Source organism: Oncorhynchus gorbuscha, linkage group LG01 (assembly GCF_021184085.1).
Source record: "Oncorhynchus gorbuscha isolate QuinsamMale2020 ecotype Even-year linkage group LG01, OgorEven_v1.0, whole genome shotgun sequence".
NCBI lineage: Eukaryota > Metazoa > Chordata > Actinopteri > Salmoniformes > Salmonidae > Oncorhynchus > Oncorhynchus gorbuscha.
Window position 1 is genome coordinate 506,072 of NC_060173.1, and position 22,832 is coordinate 528,903.

Below are 22,832 nucleotides of genomic sequence, written 5' to 3' on the forward strand. Positions count from 1 at the left end.
TCCATGCCCTCGCTCTTTATAAGCCTTTTTTGGGGCAGTGGTGTGAGGGGTAGGGGGGGGGGGCGTCTGGTGTGCAGCATTGTGCCAAAGTAGATTTACCTTCAATAACCATTTGCTAAATCTCCATCCATTAGACTGAAGCTCCAACAGCTGTGGCATTAAGCCCGATTAGAGCGCCGTACTGCAGAGGAGAGAGGTCCAAAGCTGCATCCCAGCCACATGTCATCTAGTGATTTCTATCCTGTGTCTCTGTATTTTGTCAATTGCTTCTGGAACGGCAGAGAGGGCTGAGGAAAGGAGGGATAGGATGCTCTATTCTGGACTGTCTCCCCAACGCTTGAATTCTCACTGCTCTGACTCCCGGTGACTCTGCTCTGCCATAGTTCTGCTGAATATTCGCTGCTGCTACTGCTGACTTTTAAACAGCAGACAGAGGACGTCTCTATTGACACGGCATGCTGTGCTGAGATAAAATACTGAGCTACGTTGCTGTGAATTAGAACCAGAGACTATGTTTCTGTAAGTGCCACCAGAAAGGGTCCACCTGTGAGGTTCTACCAGAAAGGGCCCATCTGTAAGGTGTTACCAGAAAGGGCCCATCTGTAAGGTGTTACCAGACAAGGCCCATCTGTGAGGTGCTACCAGACACATGGAGAACTGACACGAGAATGGAGAAGGGAGCCGGAGGGAAGTGGGGCAGCGGCTCCTTTAAACGAGTTTCCATCAAACGCTCGGCATCCAGTGCCTCCAATAAGGTAAGAGGAGACTAACTATCTGACTGTCTGACTGACTGTCGAACTGACTAACTGTCTGACTGACTGTCTGACTGACAGACTGACTGACTAACTGGCTAATTGACTAACTGACTGCTGTCTGACAAGCTGACTGACTAACTGTCTGACTGACCAACTGACTGGCTGACTGACTAACTGACTGATTGTCTGACTGACTAACTGACTGATTGTCTGACTGACTAACTGACTGATTGTCTGACTGACTAACTGACTGTCTGACTGACTGAATAACTGGCTAATTGACTGACTAACTGGCTAATTGACTGACTAACTGGCTAATTGACTAACTGGCTAATTGACTGACTGTCTGACTGACTAGCTGACTGTCTGACTGACTAGCTGACTGTCTGACTGACTAGCTAACTGTCTGACTGACCGGCTAACTGACTTGTTGACTGGCTGGCTAACTGACTAGCTGACTGTCTGACTGACTGACTGACTGTCTGACTGTCTGACTGTCTGACTGTCTGACTGACTGACTGACTGTCTGACTGTCTGAATGACTGACTGTCTGAATGACTGACTGTCTGAATGACTGACTGTCTGAATGAATGAATGAATGAATGAATGAATGACTGGCTTGTTGACTGGCTTGTTGACTGGCTTGTTGACTGGCTTGTTGACTGGCTTGTTGACTGGCTTGTTGACTGGCTTGTTGACTGGCTTGTTGACTGGCTTGTTGACTGGCTTGTTGACTAGCTGGCTGGCTGGCTTGTTGACTGGCTTGTTGACTGGCTTGTTGACTGGCTTGTTGACTAGCTGGCTGGCTGGCTTGTTGACTGGCTTGTTGACTGGCTTGTTGACTGGCTTGTTGACTAGCTGGCTGACTGGCTTGTTGACTGGCTTGTTGAGCTGGCTGGCTGGCTTGTTGACTGGCTTGTTGACTGGCTTGTTGACTGGCTTGTTGACTGGCTTGTTGACTGGCTTGTTGACTGGCTTGTTGACTAGCTGGCTGGCTGGCTTGTTGACTGGCTTGTTGACTGGCTTGTTGACTGGCTTGTTGACTGGCTTGTTGACTAGCTGGGCTTGTTGACTGGCTTGTTGACTGGCTTGTTGACTGGCTTGTTGACTAGCTGGCTGGCTGGCTTGTTGACTGGCTTGTTGACTGGCTTGTTGACTGGCTTGTTGACTGGCTTGTTGACTAGCTGGCTGGCTGGCTTGTTGACTGGCTTGTTGACTGGCTTGTTGACTGGCTTGTTGACTGGCTTGTTGACTGGCTTGTTGACTAGCTGGCTGGCTGGCTTGTTGACTGGCTTGTTGACTGGCTTGTTGACTGGCTTGTTGACTGGCTTGTTGACTGGCTTGTTGACTAGCTGGCTGGCTGGCTTGTTGACTGGCTTGTTGACTGGCTTGTTGACTGGCTTGTTGACTGGCTTGTTGACTAGCTGGCTGGCTGGCTTGTTGACTGGCTTGTTGACTGGCTTGTTGACTGGCTTGTTGACTGGCTTGTTGACTGGCTTGTTGACTGGCTTGCTGGCTGACTGGCTTGTTGACTGGCTTGTTGACTGGCTTGTTGACTGGCTTGTTGACTGGCTTGTTGACTAGCTGGCTGGCTGGCTTGTTGACTGGCTTGTTGACTGGCTTGTTGACTGGCTTGTTGACTGGCTTGTTGACTGGCTTGTTGACTGGCTTGTTGAGCTGGCTGGCTGGCTTGTTGACTGGCTTGTTGACTGGCTTGTTGACTGGCTTGTTGACTGGCTTGTTGACTAGCTGGCTGGCTGGCTTGTTGACTGGCTTGTTGACTGGCTTGTTGACTGGCTTGTTGACTAGCTGGCTGGCTGGCTTGTTGACTAGCTGGCTTGTTGACTGGCTTGTTGACTGGCTTGTTGACTGGCTTGTTGACTAGCTGGCTGGCTGGCTTGTTGACTGGCTTGTTGACTGGCTTGTTGACTGGCTTGTTGACTGGCTTGTTGACTGGCTGGCTGGCTGGCTGGCTGGCTGGCTGGCTGGCTGGCTGGCTGGCTTGTTGACTAGCTGGCTAACCAATGGTCTATTGTCATGCATGGAGCTGTCACTGCTCCATGTACAACCGGTGATTCTGCCTGTTAGTGTCTTGCTGATGTTCAACAGGTGATTCTGTCTGTAGTGTTAGTGATTGGCTGATGTTCAACAGGTGATTCTGCCTGTAGTGTTAGTGATTGGCTGATGTTCAACAGGTGATTCTGCCTGTAGTGTTAGTGATTGGCTGATGTTCAACAGGTGATTCTGTCTGTAGTGTTAGTGATTGGCTGATGTTCAACAGGTGATTCTGTCTGTAGTGTTAGTGATTGGCTGATGTTCAACAGGTGATTCTGCCTGTAGTGTTAGTGATTGGCTGATGTTCAACAGGTGATTCTGCCTGTAGTGTTAGTGATTGGCTGATGTACAACAGGTGATTCTGTCTGTAGTGTTAGTGATTGGCTGATGTTCAACAGGTGATTCTGTCTGTAGTGTTAGTGATTGGCTGATGTACAACAGGTGATTCTGCCTGTAGTGTTAGTGATTGGCTGATGTTCAACAGGTGATTCTGCCTGTAGTGTTAGTGATTGGCTGATGTACAACAGGTGATTCTGTCTGTAGTGTTAGTGATTGGCTGATGTTCAACAGGTGATTCTGTCTGTAGTGTTAGTGATTGGCTGATGTACAACAGGTGATTATGTCTGTAGTGTTAGTGATTGGCTGATGTTCAACAGGTGATTCTGTCTGTAGTGTTAGTGATTGGCTGATGTACAACAGGTGATTATGTCTGTAGTGTTAGTGATTGGCTGATGTTCAACAGGTGATTCTGTCTGTAGTTAGTGATTGGCTGATGTTCAACAGGTGATTCTGTCTGTAGTGTTAGTGATTGGCTGATGTTCAACAGGTGATTCTGCCTGTAGTGTTAGTGATTGGCTGATGTTCAACAGGTGATTCTGTCTGTAGTGTTAGTGATTGGCTGATGTACAACAGGTGATTCTGTCTGTAGTGTTAGTGATTGGCTGATGTTCAACAGGTGATTATGCCTGTAGTGTTAGTGATTGGCTGATGTTCAACAGGTGATTCTGCCTGTAGTGTTAGTGATTGGCTGATGTTCAACAGGTGATTCTGCCTGTAGTGTTAGTGATTGGCTGATGTTCAACAGGTGATTCTGCCTGTAGTGTTAGTGATTGGCTGATGTTCAACAGGTGATTCTGCCTGTAGTGTTAGTGATTGGCTGATGTTCAACAGGTGATTCTGCCTGTAGTGTTAGTGATTGGCTGATGTTCAACAGGTGATTATGCCTGTAGTGTTAGTGATTGGCTGATGTTCAACAGGTGATTCTGCCTGTAGTGTTAGTGATTGGGTGATGTTCAACAGGTGATTCTGCCTGTAGTGTTAGTGATTGGCTGATGTTCAACAGGTGATTCTGTCTGTAGTGTTAGTGATTGGCTGATGTTCAACAGGTGATTCTGCCTGTAGTGTTAGTGATTGGCTGTGCTCAGCATCTCCTTCATAAGTTCTAATCTAATAAAAATGTATTTGTCACATGCTTTGTAAACAAAAGGTGTAGACTAACAGTGAAATGCTTACTTATGGGTCATTTTCCAACCATGCAGACTTCAAGATAAAAAAAATAATAAATAGAAAGTGACAGGGGTTATAAATACACAGTGAATAGTAATACCAAGTAAAAATAACATGGCTGTGTGCAGGAAGTACAATGTAATAAAATTACTATATGCAGGAAGTACAAGGTAATAACATGGCTATATAAAGGGAGTCCCAGTTATTAACATGGTTATGTACAGGGCGTACCAAGTAATAACATGGCTATGTACAGGGCATACCAGGTAATAATATGGCTATATACAGGAAGTACCAGGAAATAACATGGCTATGTACAGGGAGTACCAGGTAAAACAATAGCTATATACAGGAAGTACCAGGTAATAACATGGCTATACAGGTAATAATATGGCTATATACAGGAAGTACCAGGAAATAACATGGCTATGTACAGGGAGTACCAGGTAAAACAATAGCTATATACAGGAAGTACCAGGTAATAACATGGCTATATACAGGGAGTACCAGGTAATAACATGGCTATATACAGGGAGTACCAGGTAAAACAATAGCTATATACAGGAAGTACCAGGTTATAACATGGGTATGTACAGGAAGTACCAGGTAATAACATGGGTATGTACAGGGAGTACCAGGTAATAACATGGGTATGTACAGGGAGTACCAGGTAATAACATGGGTATGTACAGTAAGTACCAGGAAATAACATGGCTATGTACAGAAAGTACCAGGAAATAACATGGCTATGTACAGAAAGTACCAGGAAATAACATGGCTATATACAGGGAGTACCAGGTAATAACATGGGCATGTACAGGGAGTACCAGGAAATAACATGGGCATGTACAGGGAGTACCAGGAAATAACATGGGCATGTACAGTAAGTACCAGGAAATAACATGGGTATGTACAGAGAGTACCAGGAAATAACATGTACAGGAGTACCAGGAAATAACATGGCTATATACAGGAGTACCAGGAAATAACATGGGCATATACAGGGAGTACCAGGTAATAACATGGGCATGTACAGGGAGTACCAGGAAATAACATGGGCATGTACAGGGAGTACCAGGAAATAACATGGGCATGTACAGGAAGTACCAGGTAATAACATGGGCATGTACAGGAGTACCAGGTAATAACATGGGCATGTACAGGGAGTACCAGGTAATAACATGGGCATGTACAGGGAGTACCAGGTAATAACATGGGTATGTACAGGGAGTACCAGGTAATAACATGGCTGTACACAGCGAGTACCAGGAAATAGCATGAATATTTACAGGAAATTCCAGGTAATAATATTGATATATAGAGGAGGTTCCAGGTAATAGCATGGCTATATGCACAAAGTAACAGTACGAGTCAGGGGTATGAGGTAATAACATGGGTATATACCATAAGTATGGGTATATACCATAAGTATATACTCTCTGTTCCAGACGTTATAGACGACCAATTCTTATTGCTTTTAGCCGTACCCTTATTCTTCTCCTCCTATGTTCCTCTGGCGATGTAGAGGTGAATCCAGGCCCTGCAATGCCTAGCTCCACTCCTATTCCCCAGGCGCTCTCTTTTGATGACTTCTGTAACCGTAATAGCCTTGGTTTCATGCATGTTAACATTAGAAGCCTCCTCCCTAAGTTTGTTCTATTCACTGCTTTAGCAGACTCTGCCAACCCGGATGTTCTAGCTGTGTCTGAATCCTGTCTTAGGAAGACCACCAAAAATTCTGAAATTTTAATTCCAAATTACAACATTTTCAGACAAGATAGAACTTCCAAAGGGGGCGGTGTTGCAATCTACTGCAAAGATAGCCTGCAGAGTTCTGTCCTACTATCCAGGTCTGTACCCAAACAATTTGAACTTCTACTTCTAAAAATCCACCTCTCTAAAAACAAGTCTCTCACCGTTGCCGCCTGCTATAGACCACCCTCTGCCCCCAGCTGTGCTCTGGACACCATATGTGAACTGATTGCCCCCCATCTATCTTCAGAGCTCGTGCTGCTAGGCGACCTAAACTGGAACATGCTTAACACCCCAGCCATCCTACAATCTAAACTTGATGCCCTCAATCTCACTCAAATTATCAATGAACCTACCAGGTACCCCCCCAAAGCTTTAAACACGGGCACCCTCATAGATATCATCCTAACCAACTTCCCCTCTAAATACACCTCTGCTGTCTTCAACCAAGATCTCAGCGATCACTGCCTCATTGCCTGCATCCGTAATGGGTCAGCGGTCAAACGACCTCCACTCATCACTGTAAAACGCTCCCTGAAACACTTCAGCGAGCAGGCCTTTCTAATCGACCTGGCCGGGGTATCCTGGAAGGATATTGATCTCATCCCGTCAGTAGAGGATGCCTGGATATTTTTTTAAATGCCTTCCTAACCATCTTAAATAAACATGCCCCATTCAAGAAATTTAGAACCAGAAACAGATATAGCCCTTGGTTCTCCCCAGACCTGACTGCCCTTAACCAACACAAAAACATCCTATGGCGTTCTGCATTAGCATCGAACAGCCCCCATGACATGCAGCTATTCAGGGAAGCTAGAAACCGTTATACACAGGCAGTTAGAAAAGCCAAGGCTAGCTTTTTCAAGCAGAAATTTGCTTCCTGCAACACTAACTCAAAAAAGTTCTGGGACACTGTAAAGTCCATGGAGAATAAAAACACCTCCTCCCAGCTGCCCACTGCACTGAAGATAGGAAACACTGTCACCACTGATAAATCCACCATAATTGAGAATTTCAATAAGCATTTTTCAACGGCTGGCCATGCTTTCCACCTGGCTACTCCTACCCCGGTCAACAGCACTGCACCCCCAACAGCAACTCGCCCAAGCCTTCCCCATTTCTCCTTCTCCCAAATCCATTCTGCTGATGTTCTGAAAGAGCTGAAAAATCTGGACCCCTACAAATCAGCCGGGCTAGACAATCTGGACCCTTTCTTTCTAAAATTATCTGCCGAAATTGTTGCCACCCCTATTACTAGCCTGTTCAACCTCTCTTTCGTGTCGTCTGAGATTCCCAAAGATTGGAAAGCAGCTGCGGTCATCCCCCTCTTCAAAGGGGGGGACACTCTTGACCCAAATTGCTACAGACCTATATCTATCCTACCATGCCTTTCTAAGGTCTTCGAAAGCCAAGTCAACAAACAGATTACCGACCATTTCGAATCTAACCATACCTTCTCTGCTATGCAATCTGGTTTCAGAGCTGGTCATGGGTGCACCTCAGCCACGCTCAAGGTCCTAAACGATATCTTAACCGCCATCGATAAGAAACATTACTGTGCAGCCGTATTCATTGATCTGGCCAAGGCTTTCGATTCTGTCAACCACCACATCCTCATCGGCAGACTCGACAGCCTTGGTTTCTCAAATGATTGCCTCGCCTGGTTCACCAACTACTTCTCTGCTAGAGGTCAGTGTGTCAAATCGGAGGGTCTGCTGTCCGGACCTCTGGCAGTCTCTATGGGGGTGCCACAGGGTTCAATTCTTGGACCGACTCTCTTCTCTGTATACATCAATGAGGTCGCTCTTGCTGCTGGTGAGTCCCTGATCCACCTCTACGCAGACGACACCATTCTGTATACTTCCGGCCCTTCTTTGGACACTGTGTTAACAACCCTCCAGGCAAGCTTCAATGCCATACAACTCTCCTTCCGTGGCCTCCAATTGCTCTTAAATACAAGTAAAACTAAATCCATGCTCTTCAACCGATCGCTACCTGCACCTACCCGCCTGTCCAACATCACTACTCTGGACGGCTCTGACTTAGAATACGTGGACAACTACAAATACTTAGGTGTCTGGTTAGACTGTAAACTCTCCTTCCAGACCCATATCAAACATCTCCAATCCAAAGTTAAATCTAGAATTGGCTTCCTATTTCGCAACAAAGCATCCTTCACTCATGCTGCCAAACATACCCTTGTAAAACTGACCATCCTACCAATCCTCGACTTTGGCGATGTCATTTACAAAATAGCCTCCAATACCCTACTCAACAAATTGGATGCAGTCTATCACAGTGCAATCCGTTTTGTCACCAAAGCCCCATATAATACCCACCATTGCGACCTGTACGCTCTCGTTGGCTGGCCCTCGCTTCATACTCGTCGCCAAACCCACTGGCTCCATGTCATCTACAAGACCCTGCTAGGTAAAGTCCCCCCTTATCTCAGCTCGCTGGTCACCATAGCATCTCCCACCTGTAGCACACGCTTCAGCAGGTATATCTCTCTGGTCACCCCCAAAACCAATTCTTTCTTTGGCCGCCTCTCCTTCCAGTTCTCTGCTGCCAGTGACTGGAACAAACTGCAAAAATCTCTGAAACTGGAAACACTTATCTCCCTCACTAGCTTTAAGCACCAACTGTCAGAGCATCTTACAGATTACTGCACCTGTACATAGCCCACCTATAATTTAGCCCAAACAACTACCTCTTTCCCAACTGTATTTAATTTATTTATTTATTTTGCTCCTTTGCACCCCATTATTTTTATGTCTACTTTGCACATTCTTCCATTGCAAAACTACCATTCCAGTGTTTTACTTGCTATATTGTATTTACATTGCCACCATGGCCTTTTTTGCCATTGTATATAGACTTGTTTATACTGTATTATTGACTGTATGTTTGTTTTACTCCATGTGTAACTCTGTGTCGTTGTATCTGTCGAACTGCTTTGCTTTATCTTGGCCAGGTCGCAATTGTAAATGAGAACTTGTTCTCAACTTGCCTACCTGGTTAAATAAAGGTGAAATAAAAAAATAAGTACCAGGTAATAACATGGCTATATACAAGGATTACCAGTACCGAGTCGATGTGCTGGGGTACGAGGTATTTACATGTCTATATAAAGGGAGTACCAGTAATGAGTCAATATGCAGGGGTACGAGGTAATAACATGTCTATATAAAGGGAGCACCAGTACTGAGTCAATATACAGGGGTACGAGGTAATACCATGTCTATATGCAGGGAGTACCAGTACTGAGTCAATATGCAGGGGTACGAGGTAATAACATGACTATATACAGGGAGTACCAGTACTGAGTCAATATGCAGGGGTACAAGGTAATAACATGACTATATACAGGGAGTACCGAGTCGATGTGCTGGGGTACGAGGTAATTACATGTCTATATAAAGGGAGTACCAGTACTGAGTCAATATGCAGGGGTACAAGGTAATAACATGACTATATACAGGGAGTACCGAGTCGATGTGCTGGGGTACGAGGTAATAACATGTCTATATAAAGGGAGCACCAGTACTGAGTCAATATGCAGGGGTACAAGGTAATAACATTGCTATATAAAGGGAGTACCAGTACTGAGTCAATATGCAGGGGTACGAGGTAATAACATGTCTATATAAAGGGAGCACCAGTACTGAGTCAATATGCAGGGGTACAAGGTAATAACATGACTATATACAGGGAGTACCAGTACTGAGTCAATATGCAGGGGTACGAGGTAATAACATTGCTATATAAAGGGAGTACCAGTACTGAGTCAATATGCAGGGGTACGAGGTAATAACATGACTATATACAGGGAGTACCAGTACTGAGTCAATATGCAGGGGTACGAGGTAATAACATGTCTATATAAAGGGAGCACCAGTACTGAGTCAATATGCAGGGGTACAAGGTAATAACATGACTATATACAGGGAGTACCAGTACTGAGTCAATATGCAGGGGTACGAGGTAATAACATTGCTATATAAAGGGAGTACCAGTACTGAGTCAATATGCAGGGGTACGAGGTAATAACATGTCTATATAAAGGGAGCACCAGTACTGAGTCAATATGCAGGGGTACAAGGTAATAACATGACTATATACAGGGAGAACCAGTACTGAGTCAATATGCAGGGGTAGGAGGTAATAACATGACTATATAAAGGGAGTACCAGTACTGAGTCAATATGCAGGGGTACAAGGTAATAACATGACTATATACAGGGAGTACCGAGTCGATGTGCTGGGGTATGAGGTAATTACATGTCTATATAAAGGGAGTACCAGTACTGAGTCAATATGCAGGGGTACAAGGTAATAACATGACTATATACAGGGAGTACCAGTACTGAGTCAATATGCAGGGGTACGAGGTAATAACATGTCTATATAAAGGGAGCACCAGTACTGAGTCAATATGCAGGGGTACAAGGTAATAACATGACTATATACAGGGAGTACCAGTACTGAGTCAATGTGCTGGGGTACGAGGTAATAACATGTCTATATAAAGGGAGTACCAGTACTGAGTCAATATGCAGGGGTACAAGGTAATAACATGACTATATACAGGGAGTACTGAGTTGATGTGCAGGGGTACGAGGTAATTACATGTCTATATGCAGGGAGTGCCAGTACTGAGTCAATGTGCTGGGGTACGAGGTAATTACATGATTATATACAGGGAGTACCAGTACTGAGGCGATGTGATGGGGTACAAGGTAATTTAGGTAGATTTGTACGTATAGGTAAGGATAACGTGACTCGGCAACAGGATATATTATTTGTTTGCCAATTAGATGCTGCTGTTCTGGACTTGGGGACTGTGATGGGACGTCTGGTGGCATGTATTTTGGGGTATGCATGGGTGTCTGAGTTATGTGCCAGTAGTTCAAACAGACAGCTCTTTGCATTCAAAATGTCAATACCTCTCAAATACAAGTAGTGATCAAGTCAATCTCTCCTCCAGTTTGAGTCGGCAGAGATTAACATGCAAATGATTAAATTAGCTCTCTGTGTTCATCCAAGGGCCAGCCGTGCTGCCCTGTTCTGAGCCAATTGCTATTTTCCTAAGTCCCTCTTTGTGGCACCTGACCACACGACTGAACAGTAGTCCAGGTGCAACAAAACTAGGGCCTGTAGGACCTGCCTAGTTGATAGGGTTGTTAAGAAGGTAGAAACTAGGGCTTGTAGGATCTGCCTTGTTGATAGTGTTGTTAAGAAGGCAGAAACTAGGGCCTGTAGGACCTGCCTAGTTGATAGTGTTGTGAAGAAGGTAGAAACTAGGGCTTGTAGGATCTGCCTTGTTGATAGTGTTGTTAAGAAGGTAGAAACTAGGGCTTGTAGGACCTGCCTAGTTGATAGTGTTGTTAAGAAGGTAGAAACTAGGGCCTGTAGGACCTACCTAGTTGATAGTGTTGTTAAGAAGGTAGAAACTAGGGCCTGTAGGACCTGCCTTGTTGATAGTGTTGTTAAGAAGGTAGAAACTAGGGCCTGTAGGACCTGCCTAGTTGATAGCGCTGTTTAGAATGTAGAGCAGCGCTAAATATTAAATATTTGAATGAGTGATGGCCGAAAGGCATAGGCAAGATGCAGTAGATGGTATAGAGTACAGTATATACATATGAGATGAGTAATGTAGGCTATGTAAACAAGATGCAGTAGATGGTATAGAGTACAGTATATACATATGAGATGAGTAATGTAGGCTATGTAAACAAGATGCAGTAGATGGTATAGAGTACAGTATATACATATGAGATGAGTAATGTAGGCTATGTAAACAAGATGCAGTAGATGGTATAGAGTACAGTATATACATATCAGTTGAGTAATGTAGGGTATGTAAACAAGATGCAGTAGATGGTATAGAGTACAGTATATACATTTGAGATGAGTAATGTAGGCTATGTAAACATTATATAAAGTGGCATTGTTTATAGTGGCTGGTGATACATTTATTACATCAATATTTCCATTATTAAACTGTCTGGAGTTGAATCAGTTGTTGGAAGCAGCCATTCAATGTTAGTGGTGGCTGTTAAACAGTCTGATGACCTTGAGATTGAAAAACAGATTCTGTCTCTCGGTCCCCGCTTTGATACACCTGTACTGACCTTGCCTTCTCGATAGTGCATCTGTAAAAGTTTGTGGGTGTTTTTGGTAACAAGACAAATTTCTTCAGCCTCCTGAGGTCTTTGTTAATAAGTGTTGCAGTCATTTCACTCACTGTGGTAGCTGCCGTGCAAAGTGTTTAGTCATCATCATACATAGACACAAAGCCAGTGGCATGTCAAAAATATTTTAAAAAGGGACCAAGACAGCTGCCCTGGGGAATTCCTGATTCTACCTGGATTTTGTTGGAGAGGCTTCCGTGAAAGAACACCCTCTGTGTTCTGTTAGAGAGGTAACTCTTCATCCACAATATAGAAGGGGGTGTAAAGCCATAACACATACATTTTTCCAGCTACAGACAAGATTCGGTAATGTCAAAAGTATCACTTAAGTCTAACAATACAGCCCCCACATTATTTTTATCATCAATTTCTCTCAGCCAATCCCCAGTCATTTCTGTAAGTGCTGTGCCTGTTGAATGTCCTTCCCTATAAGCGTGCTGAAAATCTGTTGTTAATTTGTTAACTGTAAAATAACATTGTATCTGGTCAAGCACCATTTTTCCCAAAACTTTATAAAGTGTTGGTAACAGGTTGATTGGTCGGATGTTTGACCCAGTAATGGGGGCTTCACTATTCTTAGGTAGGGGAATAACTTTAGCTTCCCTCCAGGTCTGAGTGCACAAGCGCTCTAGTAGGTTTAAAATGAAGATGTGGAAAATAGGAGTGGCAATATCATCTGCTATTATCCTCAGTGATTTTCAATCCAAGTTGTCAGACCCTGGAGGTTTGTCATTGTTGATAGACAACAATACTTTTTTTCACCTCTTCCACATATACTTTACGGAATTCAAAATTACAATGCTTGTCTTTCATAATTTGGTCAGATATACTTGAATGTGGTGTCAGCGTTTGTTGCTTGCATGTCATGCCTGAATTTGCTAATCTTGCCAATTAATAAATCATTGAAGTAGTTGGCAATATCAGTGAGTTTTGTTATGAATGAGCCATCTGATTCAATGAATGATGGAGAGCAGTTTTCCTTTTTGGCAAAAATGTCATTTAAGGTGCTCAACTTTTTTTACTATCATTCTTTGTAACTTATCTATGTTTCATAGTGTAGTTTCTTCTTTTTATTCAGTTTAGTCACATGATTTCTCAATAATTTTCAGGACGTTTGCCAGTCGGTTGTACAGAGACCTATTTGCCATTTATTTTGCCTCATCCATCTCAATCGTACAATTTTTAAATTTTTCATCAATCCAGAGGTATTTAACAGTTTTTACTGTCATTCTCTTAATGGGTTTGTGCTTATTAGTAACTAGGATAAACAATTTCATAAATGTGTCGAGTGCAGCATCTGATTTCTCCTCATTACACACCACAGACCAGCAGCGTCTGGTTGCTCCTCATTACACACCACAGACCAACAGCGTCTGGTTGCTCCTCATTACACACCACAGACCAGCAGCGTCTGGTTGCTCCTCATTACACACCACAGACCAGCAGCGTCTGGTTGCTCCTCATTACACACCACAGACCAGCAGCGTCTGGTTGCTCCTCATTACACACCACAGACCAGCAGCGTCTGGTTGCTCCTCATTACACACCACGGACCAACAAATATTCTTTACATCAACAACATAGGAATCACTACAAAACATATTGTATGACCTCTTATAAATGATACTTGGCCCAGACATTGGAACCCTTTGTTTTCCTAGATATGGCTTTTATATTGTGATGACTACAGCTTATGGATTTGGATAATGCTATCAAACAGACTTCTGAAGCATTAGTGAAAATTGTGATCAGTACATGTTGATGATTTCATTCCTGTTGTAAGGATCAAGGCTGTTAGACGAGAAGCAGGTACAGGAGAACATTTAATGAATAACGGACATGAAACAGGACAGGAACAGCGTCTGGAAAAATAACGACATCAATGCTGACACAGGGAACAGACTGAGGAGCAGACAGAAATAGGGTAGGCAATCAACAAAGTGAAGGAGTCCAGAGGAGTCCAGTGAGCGCAATGCTCATAGTGATGGTGTCAGGAGTGAGTCCAGTGAGCGCTAATGCTCATAGTGATGGTGTCAGGAGTGAGTCCAGTGAGCGCTATAATGCTCATAGTGATGGTGTCAGGAGTGAGTCCAGGTGAGTCCAGGTGAGTCCAGTGAGCGCAATGCTCATAGTGATGGTGTCAGGAGTGAGTCCAGTGAGCGCTAATGCTCATAGTGATGGTGTCAGGAGTGAGTCCAGTGAGCGCTAATGCTCATAGTGATGGTGTCAGGAGTGAGTCCAGGTGAGTCCAGTGAGCGCTAATGCTCATAGTGATGGTGTCAGGAGTGAGTCCTGTGAGCGCTAATGCTCATAGTGATGGTGTCAGGAGTGAGTCCAGGTGAGTCCAGTGAGCGCTAATGCTCATAGTGATGGTGTCAGGAGTGAGTCCAGGTGAGTCCAGTGAGCGCTAATGCTCATAGTGATGGTGTCAGGAGTGAGTCCAGTGAGCGCTAATGCTCATAGTGATGGTGTCAGGAGTGAGTCCAGGTGAGTCCAGTGAGCGCTAATGCTCATAGTGATGGTGTCAGGAGTGAGTCTAGGTGAATCCAGGGAGTGCTAATTCTCATAGTGATGGTGTCAGGAGTGAGTCTAGGTGAGTCCAGTGAGTGCTAATGCTCATAGTGATGGTGTCAGGAGTGAGTCCAGTGAGCGCTAATGCTCATAGTGATGGTGTCAGGAGTGAGTCTAGGTGAGTCCAGCGAGTGCTAATGCTCATAGTGATTGTGTCAGGAGTGAGTCCAGTGAGCGCTAATGCTCATAGTGATGGTGTCAGGAGTGAGTCTAGGTGAGTCCAGTGAGTGCTAATGCTCATAGTGATGGTGTCAGGAGTGAGTCCAGTGAGCGCTAATGCTCATAGTGATGGTGTCAGGAGTGAGTCCAGTGAGCGCTAATGCTCATAGTGATGGTGTCAGGAGTGAGTCCAGTGAGCGCTAATGCTCATAGTGATGGTGTCAGGAGTGAGTCCAGTGAGCGCTAATGCTCATAGTGATGGTGTCAGGAGTGAGTCCAGTGAGCGCTAATGCTCATAGTGATGGTGTCAGGAGTGAGTCCAGGTGAGTCCAGTGAGTGCTAATGCTGAGTGAGTTTCATAGACTGTCAGAAAATGAATGTCATCTGTTACTAGCAAATTATTGATTTTATGAACCTTGTTTCTTAAGCCACATATGTTAACGTGGGCGATTTATAATACTTTTCTGTCTTGATTGTTTTTCTTGCTTTACTGGGAAGCTTAGCAGAGGTAGACATGCTCAGGTTATTTATGTTAGTGCAGGTTGAGCTGCACACAGTGGGCACACCACCTCAGCGCTAACAGTATAACTCTGGTTCATAAGCATATGATTACTGCATACACTAGCTGTACGATCAGTACAGGAATTCAGGGTTGTAAGAGGGACATAAATTAGGTTTCTTGCATTGTGTCTTCCAACGCCCCTGGGATAATGTACATTTGCTGAAGCATTATGATAACTCAGCGACACAATGGTAAAGAATAAATGTGCTGGGATTGGGACAATGATAAGTCACTGTCTCATTGCAGCCTTATAATGCAACTGATTTGGGTGGATCCCATCCTCGTTAATATTTGAGCTTTGTTTCCAGAAGGTATCAAAATTGTCATTGAATCTTACACCCACAGAGGTGTAATAGACTCGTAGCCAATTGGATTCCACGCTTCAAGATTGCTTAAATCACATGGACTGGGATATGTTCCGGGTAGCCTCAGAGAACAACACTGACATGTACGTGAGCGAGTTTATATAAGGAAGGGAATAGGAGATGTTGCAACCACTGTGAATACTAAAACCTTCCCTAACCAGAAACCGTGGGTTGATGGCAGCATTTGCTCAAAACTGAAAGTACTTACCACTGAATTTAATCATGGCAAGGCGACTGGGAATATGGCTGAATACAGTGTAGTTATTCGCTCCATAAGTCAATCAAACAAGCAAAGTGCCAGTATAGACACAAAGTGGAGTCGCAATTCAACGGCGCAAACACAAGACGTATGTGGCAGGGTCTACAGACAATTTTAATTTTTTAAATTTTTTATTTTACCTTTATTTAACTAGGCAAGTCAGTTAAGAACAAATTCTTATTTTCAATGACAGCCTAGGAACAGTGGGTTAACTGCCTGTTCAGGGGCAGAACGACAGATTTGTACCTTGTCAGCTAGGGGGTTTGAACTTGCAACCTTCCGGTTACTAGTCCAACGCTCTAACCACTAGGCTACCCTACAGATTACAAAAAGAAAACCAGCCCCGTTGTAGACATGTCTTGCTTGCAGACAAATTAAACAACTTCTTTGAGGACAATACAGTGCCACTGATGCATCCCGCTACCAAAGACTGTGGGGCTCTCCTTTTCTGTTTCCGACGTCAGTAAAACATGCAAATGTGAACCTCGCAATGCTGCCGGCCCAGACGATATCCCTAGCCGCGTCCTCATAGTATGCGCAGACAAGCTAGCTGGTGTGTTTATGGACATATTCAATCAATCCCTATCACAGTCTGCTGTCCCCACATGCTTCAACATGTTCCTGTTCCAAAGAAATCCAAGGTAACTGAACTAAATTACTTTCGCCCTGTAGCACTCACTTCTGTCATCATGAAGTGCTTTGAGAGACTAGTTAAGGATCATATCGCCTCCAGCTTACCAGGCACCCTAGACCCACTTCAAATTTGCTTACAACCCCAATAGGTCCACAGACGATGCAATCACCATAACACTGCACACTGCCCTAACCCATCTGGACAAGAGGAATACCTATGTAAGAATTCTGTTCATTGACTACATCTCAGCATTCAACAACATAGTACCCTCCAAACTCATCGTTAAGCTCGAGACCCTGGGTCTCGACCCCGCCTTGTGCAACTGGGTACTGGACTTCCTTTTTACCGACGTCTGCGTGGCCATGCACGCCTCCAACTAAATCATCAAGTTTGCAGACGGCACAACACTGTTAGGATTGATTACCAACAACAACGAGACAGCCTACAAGGGGGAGGTGAGGGCCCTCGGAGTGTGGTGTCAGGAAAATAACTTCTCACTCAATGTCAGGAAAACAAAGGAGATGATCGTTGACTTCAGGAAACAGCAAAGGGAGCACCCCTCTATCCACATCCACGGGACAGCAGTGGAGCAGGTGGAACATTTTACGTTACTCGGTGTGCATATCACCTACAAACTGAAATGGTCCACACACACAGATAGTGTGGTGAAGAAGGCACAAGAGCAGTTTAAAAAATAACAAAATTAAGCTCACCTTGAGTAGAACAAGGAGCAGCCATTTCCTGGTTCTGTGTAGTAGAGGGGTGCAGTGGGGGAAACTGATCATAGTCCAGGAAGGTCCCATTATGATCCTCTTGGATGTTTTGATAGGAAACATTTAAAGATGAACATTTAGTCTCTAAAACAAGATGTCCACACATGCCTATCTCAGGATATCTGGAGGGAATCCAAAAAATATTTGCTGATGAATGTATATATATATATATATATATTTTAAATCATATTTGTCAAATTTATTGAGCATGTGGTGAAAAGTCAGAAATGCATCAGAAATCATCCTAATGACCTGAGCCCTAGGACCATGCCCCAGGACTACCTGACATGATGACTCCTTGCTGTCCCCAGTCCACCTGGCCATGCTGCTGCTCCAGTTTCAACTGTTCTGCCTTACTATTATTCGACCATGCTGGTCATTTATGAACATTTGAACATCTTGGCCATGTTCTGTTATAATCTCCACCCAGCACAGCCAGAAGAGGACTGGCCACCCCACATAGCCTCGTTCCTCTCTAGGTTTCTTCCTAGGTTTTGGCCTTTCTAGGGAGTTTTTCCTAGCCACCGTGCTTCTACACCTGCATTGCTTGCTGTTTGGGGTTTTAGGCTGGGTTTCTGTACAGCACTTTGAGATATCAGCTGATGTACGAAGGGATATATAAATAAATGTGATTTGATTTGATTTGATTTACAGCATATCATAAAGCCTATTAGGATTTGGATGTGGACCCCAGCGAGGAGAAGTATACCTGGATTAAATTCAGCTTCCTATCTTGATGGTGCTGAGAAAACAGTACTCTAGTACCAACTCGTTCCCCTGACTCTGGTATCCACAGATTAAAAGTAGCGTGCAAACCCCAGGAAAGTTACCCTATTTACAGACACAGTACATTCATCACTACTTTCTCTACATATAGTAAATCATGACTATACTACAGTACAGGAACAGTTACAGCAATACTTCCTCTACATATAGTAGGCTACAGCACATCATGAATATACATGCAGGCATCTCCTGGCACCAAAACTAGATGTCATGACCTAATGTAATAAAAACTCTGCACAATGTCTGAAAAAACACAATCCAGGATTAACGGTCACAATGTCAGACATTTTCATTTGAGCAGCTGGGCTGTATTCTCTCCTCTGTCTCTCTTTATTTGAGCAGCTGGGCTGCAAAACAAGTTTAATGTGTGCATAGTTACTGTATTGTAAGGATAAACCTTACATTTTTATCTTACCTTTATTTAACTAGGCAAGTCAGTTAAGAACAAATTCTTAATGACATCTTAGGAATAGTGGGTTAACTGCCTGTTCAGGGGCAGAACAACAGATTTTTACCTTGTCAGCTCGGGGATTCGATCTTGCAGCCTTTCAGTTACTAGTCCAATGCTCTAACCACTAGGCTACCTGCCGCTATCTACTCTAATATCAATGTTGATATTTGTAACAAAGATAATAATATATGTATGCCATTTACTAGATGCTTTTTATCATATGGATGGCCCCAGTGGTAATCAAACCCAACAAATCAAATCAAATCAAATCAAATTTTATTTGTCACATACACATGGTTAGCAGATGTTAATGCGAGTGTAGCGAAATGCTTGTGCTTCTAGTTCCGACAATGCAGTGATAACCAACAAGTAATCTAACTAACAATTCCAAAACTACTGTCTTATACACAGTGTAAGGGGATAAGGAACATGTACATAAGGATATATGAATGAGTGATGGTACAGAGCAGCATACAGTAGATGGTATCGAGTACAGTATATACATATGAGATGAGTATGTAGACAAAGTAAACAAAGTGGCATAGTTAAAGTGGCTAGTGATACATGTGTTACATAAGGATGCAGTCGATGTTGTAGAGTACAGTATATACATATGTATATGAGATGAATAATGTAGGGTAAGTAACATTATATAAGGTAGCATTGTTTAAAGTGGCTAGTGATATATTTACATCATTTCCCATCAATTCCCATTATTAAATGGCTGGAGTTGGGTCAGTGTCAATGACAGTGTGTTGGCAGCAGCCACTCAATGTTAGTGGTGGCTATTTAACAGTCTGATGGCCTTGAGATAGAAGCTGTTTTTCAGTCTCTCGGTCCCAGCTTTGATGCACCTGTACTGACCTCGCCTTCTGGATGATAGCGGGGTGAACAGGCAGTGGTTCGGGTGGTTGATGTCCTTGATGATCTTTATGGCCTTCCTGTAACAACGGGTGGTGTAGGTGTCCTGGAGGGCAGGTAGTTTGCCCCCGGTGATGCGTTGTGCAGTCCTCACTACCCTCTGGAGAGCCTTACGGTTGAGGGCGGAGCAGTTGCCGTACCAGGCGGTGATACAGCCCGCCAGGATGCTCTCGATTGTGCATCTGTAGAAGTTTGTGAGTGCTTTTGGTGACAAGCCAAATTTCTTCAGCCTCCTGAGGTTGAATAGGCGCTGCTGCGCCTTCTTCACGACGCTGTCAGTGTGAGTGGACCAATTCAGTTTGTCTGTGATGTGTATGCCGAGGAACTTAAAACTAGCTACCCTCTCCACTACTGTTCCATCGATGTGGATAGGGGGGTGTTCCCTCTGCTGTTTCCTGAAGTCCACAATCATCTCCTTAGTTTTGTTGACGTTGAGTGTGAGGTTATTTTCCTGACACCACACTCCAAGGGCCCTCACCTCCTCCCTGTAGGCCGTCTCTACCAACTGAGCGACAAGACACTAGGGGAGGTGATGTCTACTGTAACTAATCACTGTATCCTTACAGTGAAATACTGACTTACAGGCTCTAACCAATAGTGCAAAAAAGGTATTAGGTGAACAATAGGTAGGTAAAGAAGTGAAACAACAGTAAAAAGACAGGCTATATACAGTAGCGAGGCTATAAAAGTAGTGAGGCTACATACAGACACTGGTTAGTCAGGCTGATTGAGGTAGTATGTACATGTAGATATGGTTAAAGTGACTATGCATATATGATGAACAGAGAGTAGCAGTAGCGTAAGAGGGGTTTGTGAGCGGAATTACGACAAGCCTTTTATTTTCCTATAATTTCCAAATCTTGCTTATTGCGCTGCAGACTACACACACTTTGTACATTCAGATCCATAGAACCAGATACGTAGCTTGTGAACAGGCAAGGCAGGCAACTGCTTGGGGCCCCTGCCCGTTAGGGGGCTCCTGAGCGCTGACAAACTTTACTTCATAGCAAAGTCTCAAAATGTGGCAACCGCAGTGATTGCAACCCCCTCCCCTAAAAAAAACTATGGACGACTTGCAATTATATCTCAGTAGGAGATGGGCCCATGGGACCCATGACGAGAGGATAAACTAAAAACAAATATTCTCTCAGCTCCAACGTGACAATGGCAAGTGCTAGTGAGACCGAGAGAAGCACATATGAACAGGTACCGCAGTCTTTCAAAGCTGCAGTGTTGGAACATTTTGTATTCAGCGTTTAATACAATGACGAGGGTAAGAAATGTGAAAGAATCTCCCAGCCTGGCAAGCCACCTTAAGGACATTGAAGAGATGGGAGGTTGAGAGTCTGGTCGGTTGGGGTAAACAAAGTAGATTCTGCAAGCATTGCTTTGCCACTGTCGGCTACTGGAAACACTTCTAAACAGGGTGTGTCATTGACTTGGCCATCACCGACCAGTATCCCTTGCAGGTGGAGCAAGGAGTCAACTCCTTAGGGAAAACACAACAATCTCTCGCTGCAGCCTTCCAACAGCAATTTGCTACAAATTCAGAAAAACATAAATAAATAACGAAAGCAGTGGGAGTATTCATAGCCAAAGATTTGCCGGGATTTCGTCACCTGATGAAAAAAAATGGTTACAATGTCTCCCCAGCACACATTTCAGCAGTAATTCCCAAACTCTATGAAACACCACGGAGAAAAATTGAAAAGGAATTGACACAGACACCCCATCTAGCTCTCTCCACTGACAGCTGGATCTCCACAGTAACTCAAAGCTACCTCTCTGTGACGGTTCACTATGTAAAGGAATAGGTAGCTGACTTGATGTTGCACTTTGTCATTTTTTATGTTTTTCTCCCCTTGATTTCCCACAGTAGAGACAGAAATCAGGCCTAGTCAGTCATGCTGCCATTTTTCTGAATGGAATGTTTTATTTGTCTTAAGGCAAAATAAAGAGTTAATTGTTTAAAGGGTGATGTGTTTTTATTATTTTCTTAAATATAAAGATAGTGAAACCGTACTGTTACCGTACTGTACTGGCACACAAACCGTGATATATAGCGATCTGCTTTCAAGCACATTTCAGAGTGACTTAATCACAGGAGTGCAGCAGCCATTAGAAAGAATCAGTCTGCCGCCTCTGGTGGTCACACTGGACCATTACCAGGGATTTTACTGCTGTACTGGAGAGAGAGACAACGGGGAAAGGGGGGAAGAGAGCGTGAGGGAGAGAGCGAGAGAGAGCGTGAAAGAGCGGTGAAAGAGCGTGAGAGATTCCCCTCGTAGAACTGCTTTCCCCAGACATGAATACATACTGTCCGGTAACTCAAATCCAATTTGATTCATCACAGGCATCGTAAACAGCAAGTCTGGACTAACAGTGAAATGCTTATTGTCTTCCCAACAATGCAGAGAGAAAGAAAATAGAGAAATACTAGAAAGATAATCGTAATTACACACAATAATACATGTAATAATAGATACACGATGAGTAACGATAACTTGGCTATATACACGGGCACCAGGTAATAACTTGGCTATATACACGGGCACCAGGTAATAACTTGGCTATATACACGGGCACCAGGTAATAACTTGGCTATATACACGGGCACCAGGTAATAACTTGGCTATATACACGGGCACCAGGTAATAACTTGGTTATATACACGGGCACCAGGTAATAACTTGGCTATATACACGGGCACCAGGTAATAACTTGGCTATATACATGGGCACCAGGTAATAACTTGGCTATATACACGGGCACCAGGTAATAACTTGGCTATATACACGGGCACCAGGTAATAACTTGGCTATATACACGGGCACCAGGTAATAACTTGGCTATATACACGGGCACCAGGTAATAACTTGGCTATATACACGGGCACCAGGTAATAACTTGGCTATATACACGGGCACCAGGTAATAACTTGGCTATATACACGGGCACCAGGTAATAACTTGGCTATATACACGGGCACCAGGTAATAACTTGGCATATACACGGGCACCAGGTAATAACTTGGCTATATACACGGGCACCAGCTAATAACTTGGCTATATACACGGGCACCAGGTAAT

The 22,832-nt window shown here is 43.9% G+C and overlaps 1 protein-coding gene across 1 annotated transcript in view; it reads left to right on the plus strand.

Annotated features, from left to right (window-relative positions):
* The first annotated feature begins 668 nt into the window (after positions 1-668).
* Positions 669-22,832, plus strand: part of LOC124037801 (transient receptor potential cation channel subfamily M member 1-like) — a 126,447-nt gene continuing 104,283 nt past the window's right edge. Inside the window, 1 exon segment of the mRNA XM_046352914.1 lies at positions 669-755. Coding sequence (XP_046208870.1) covers positions 669-755 — 87 coding nt within the window.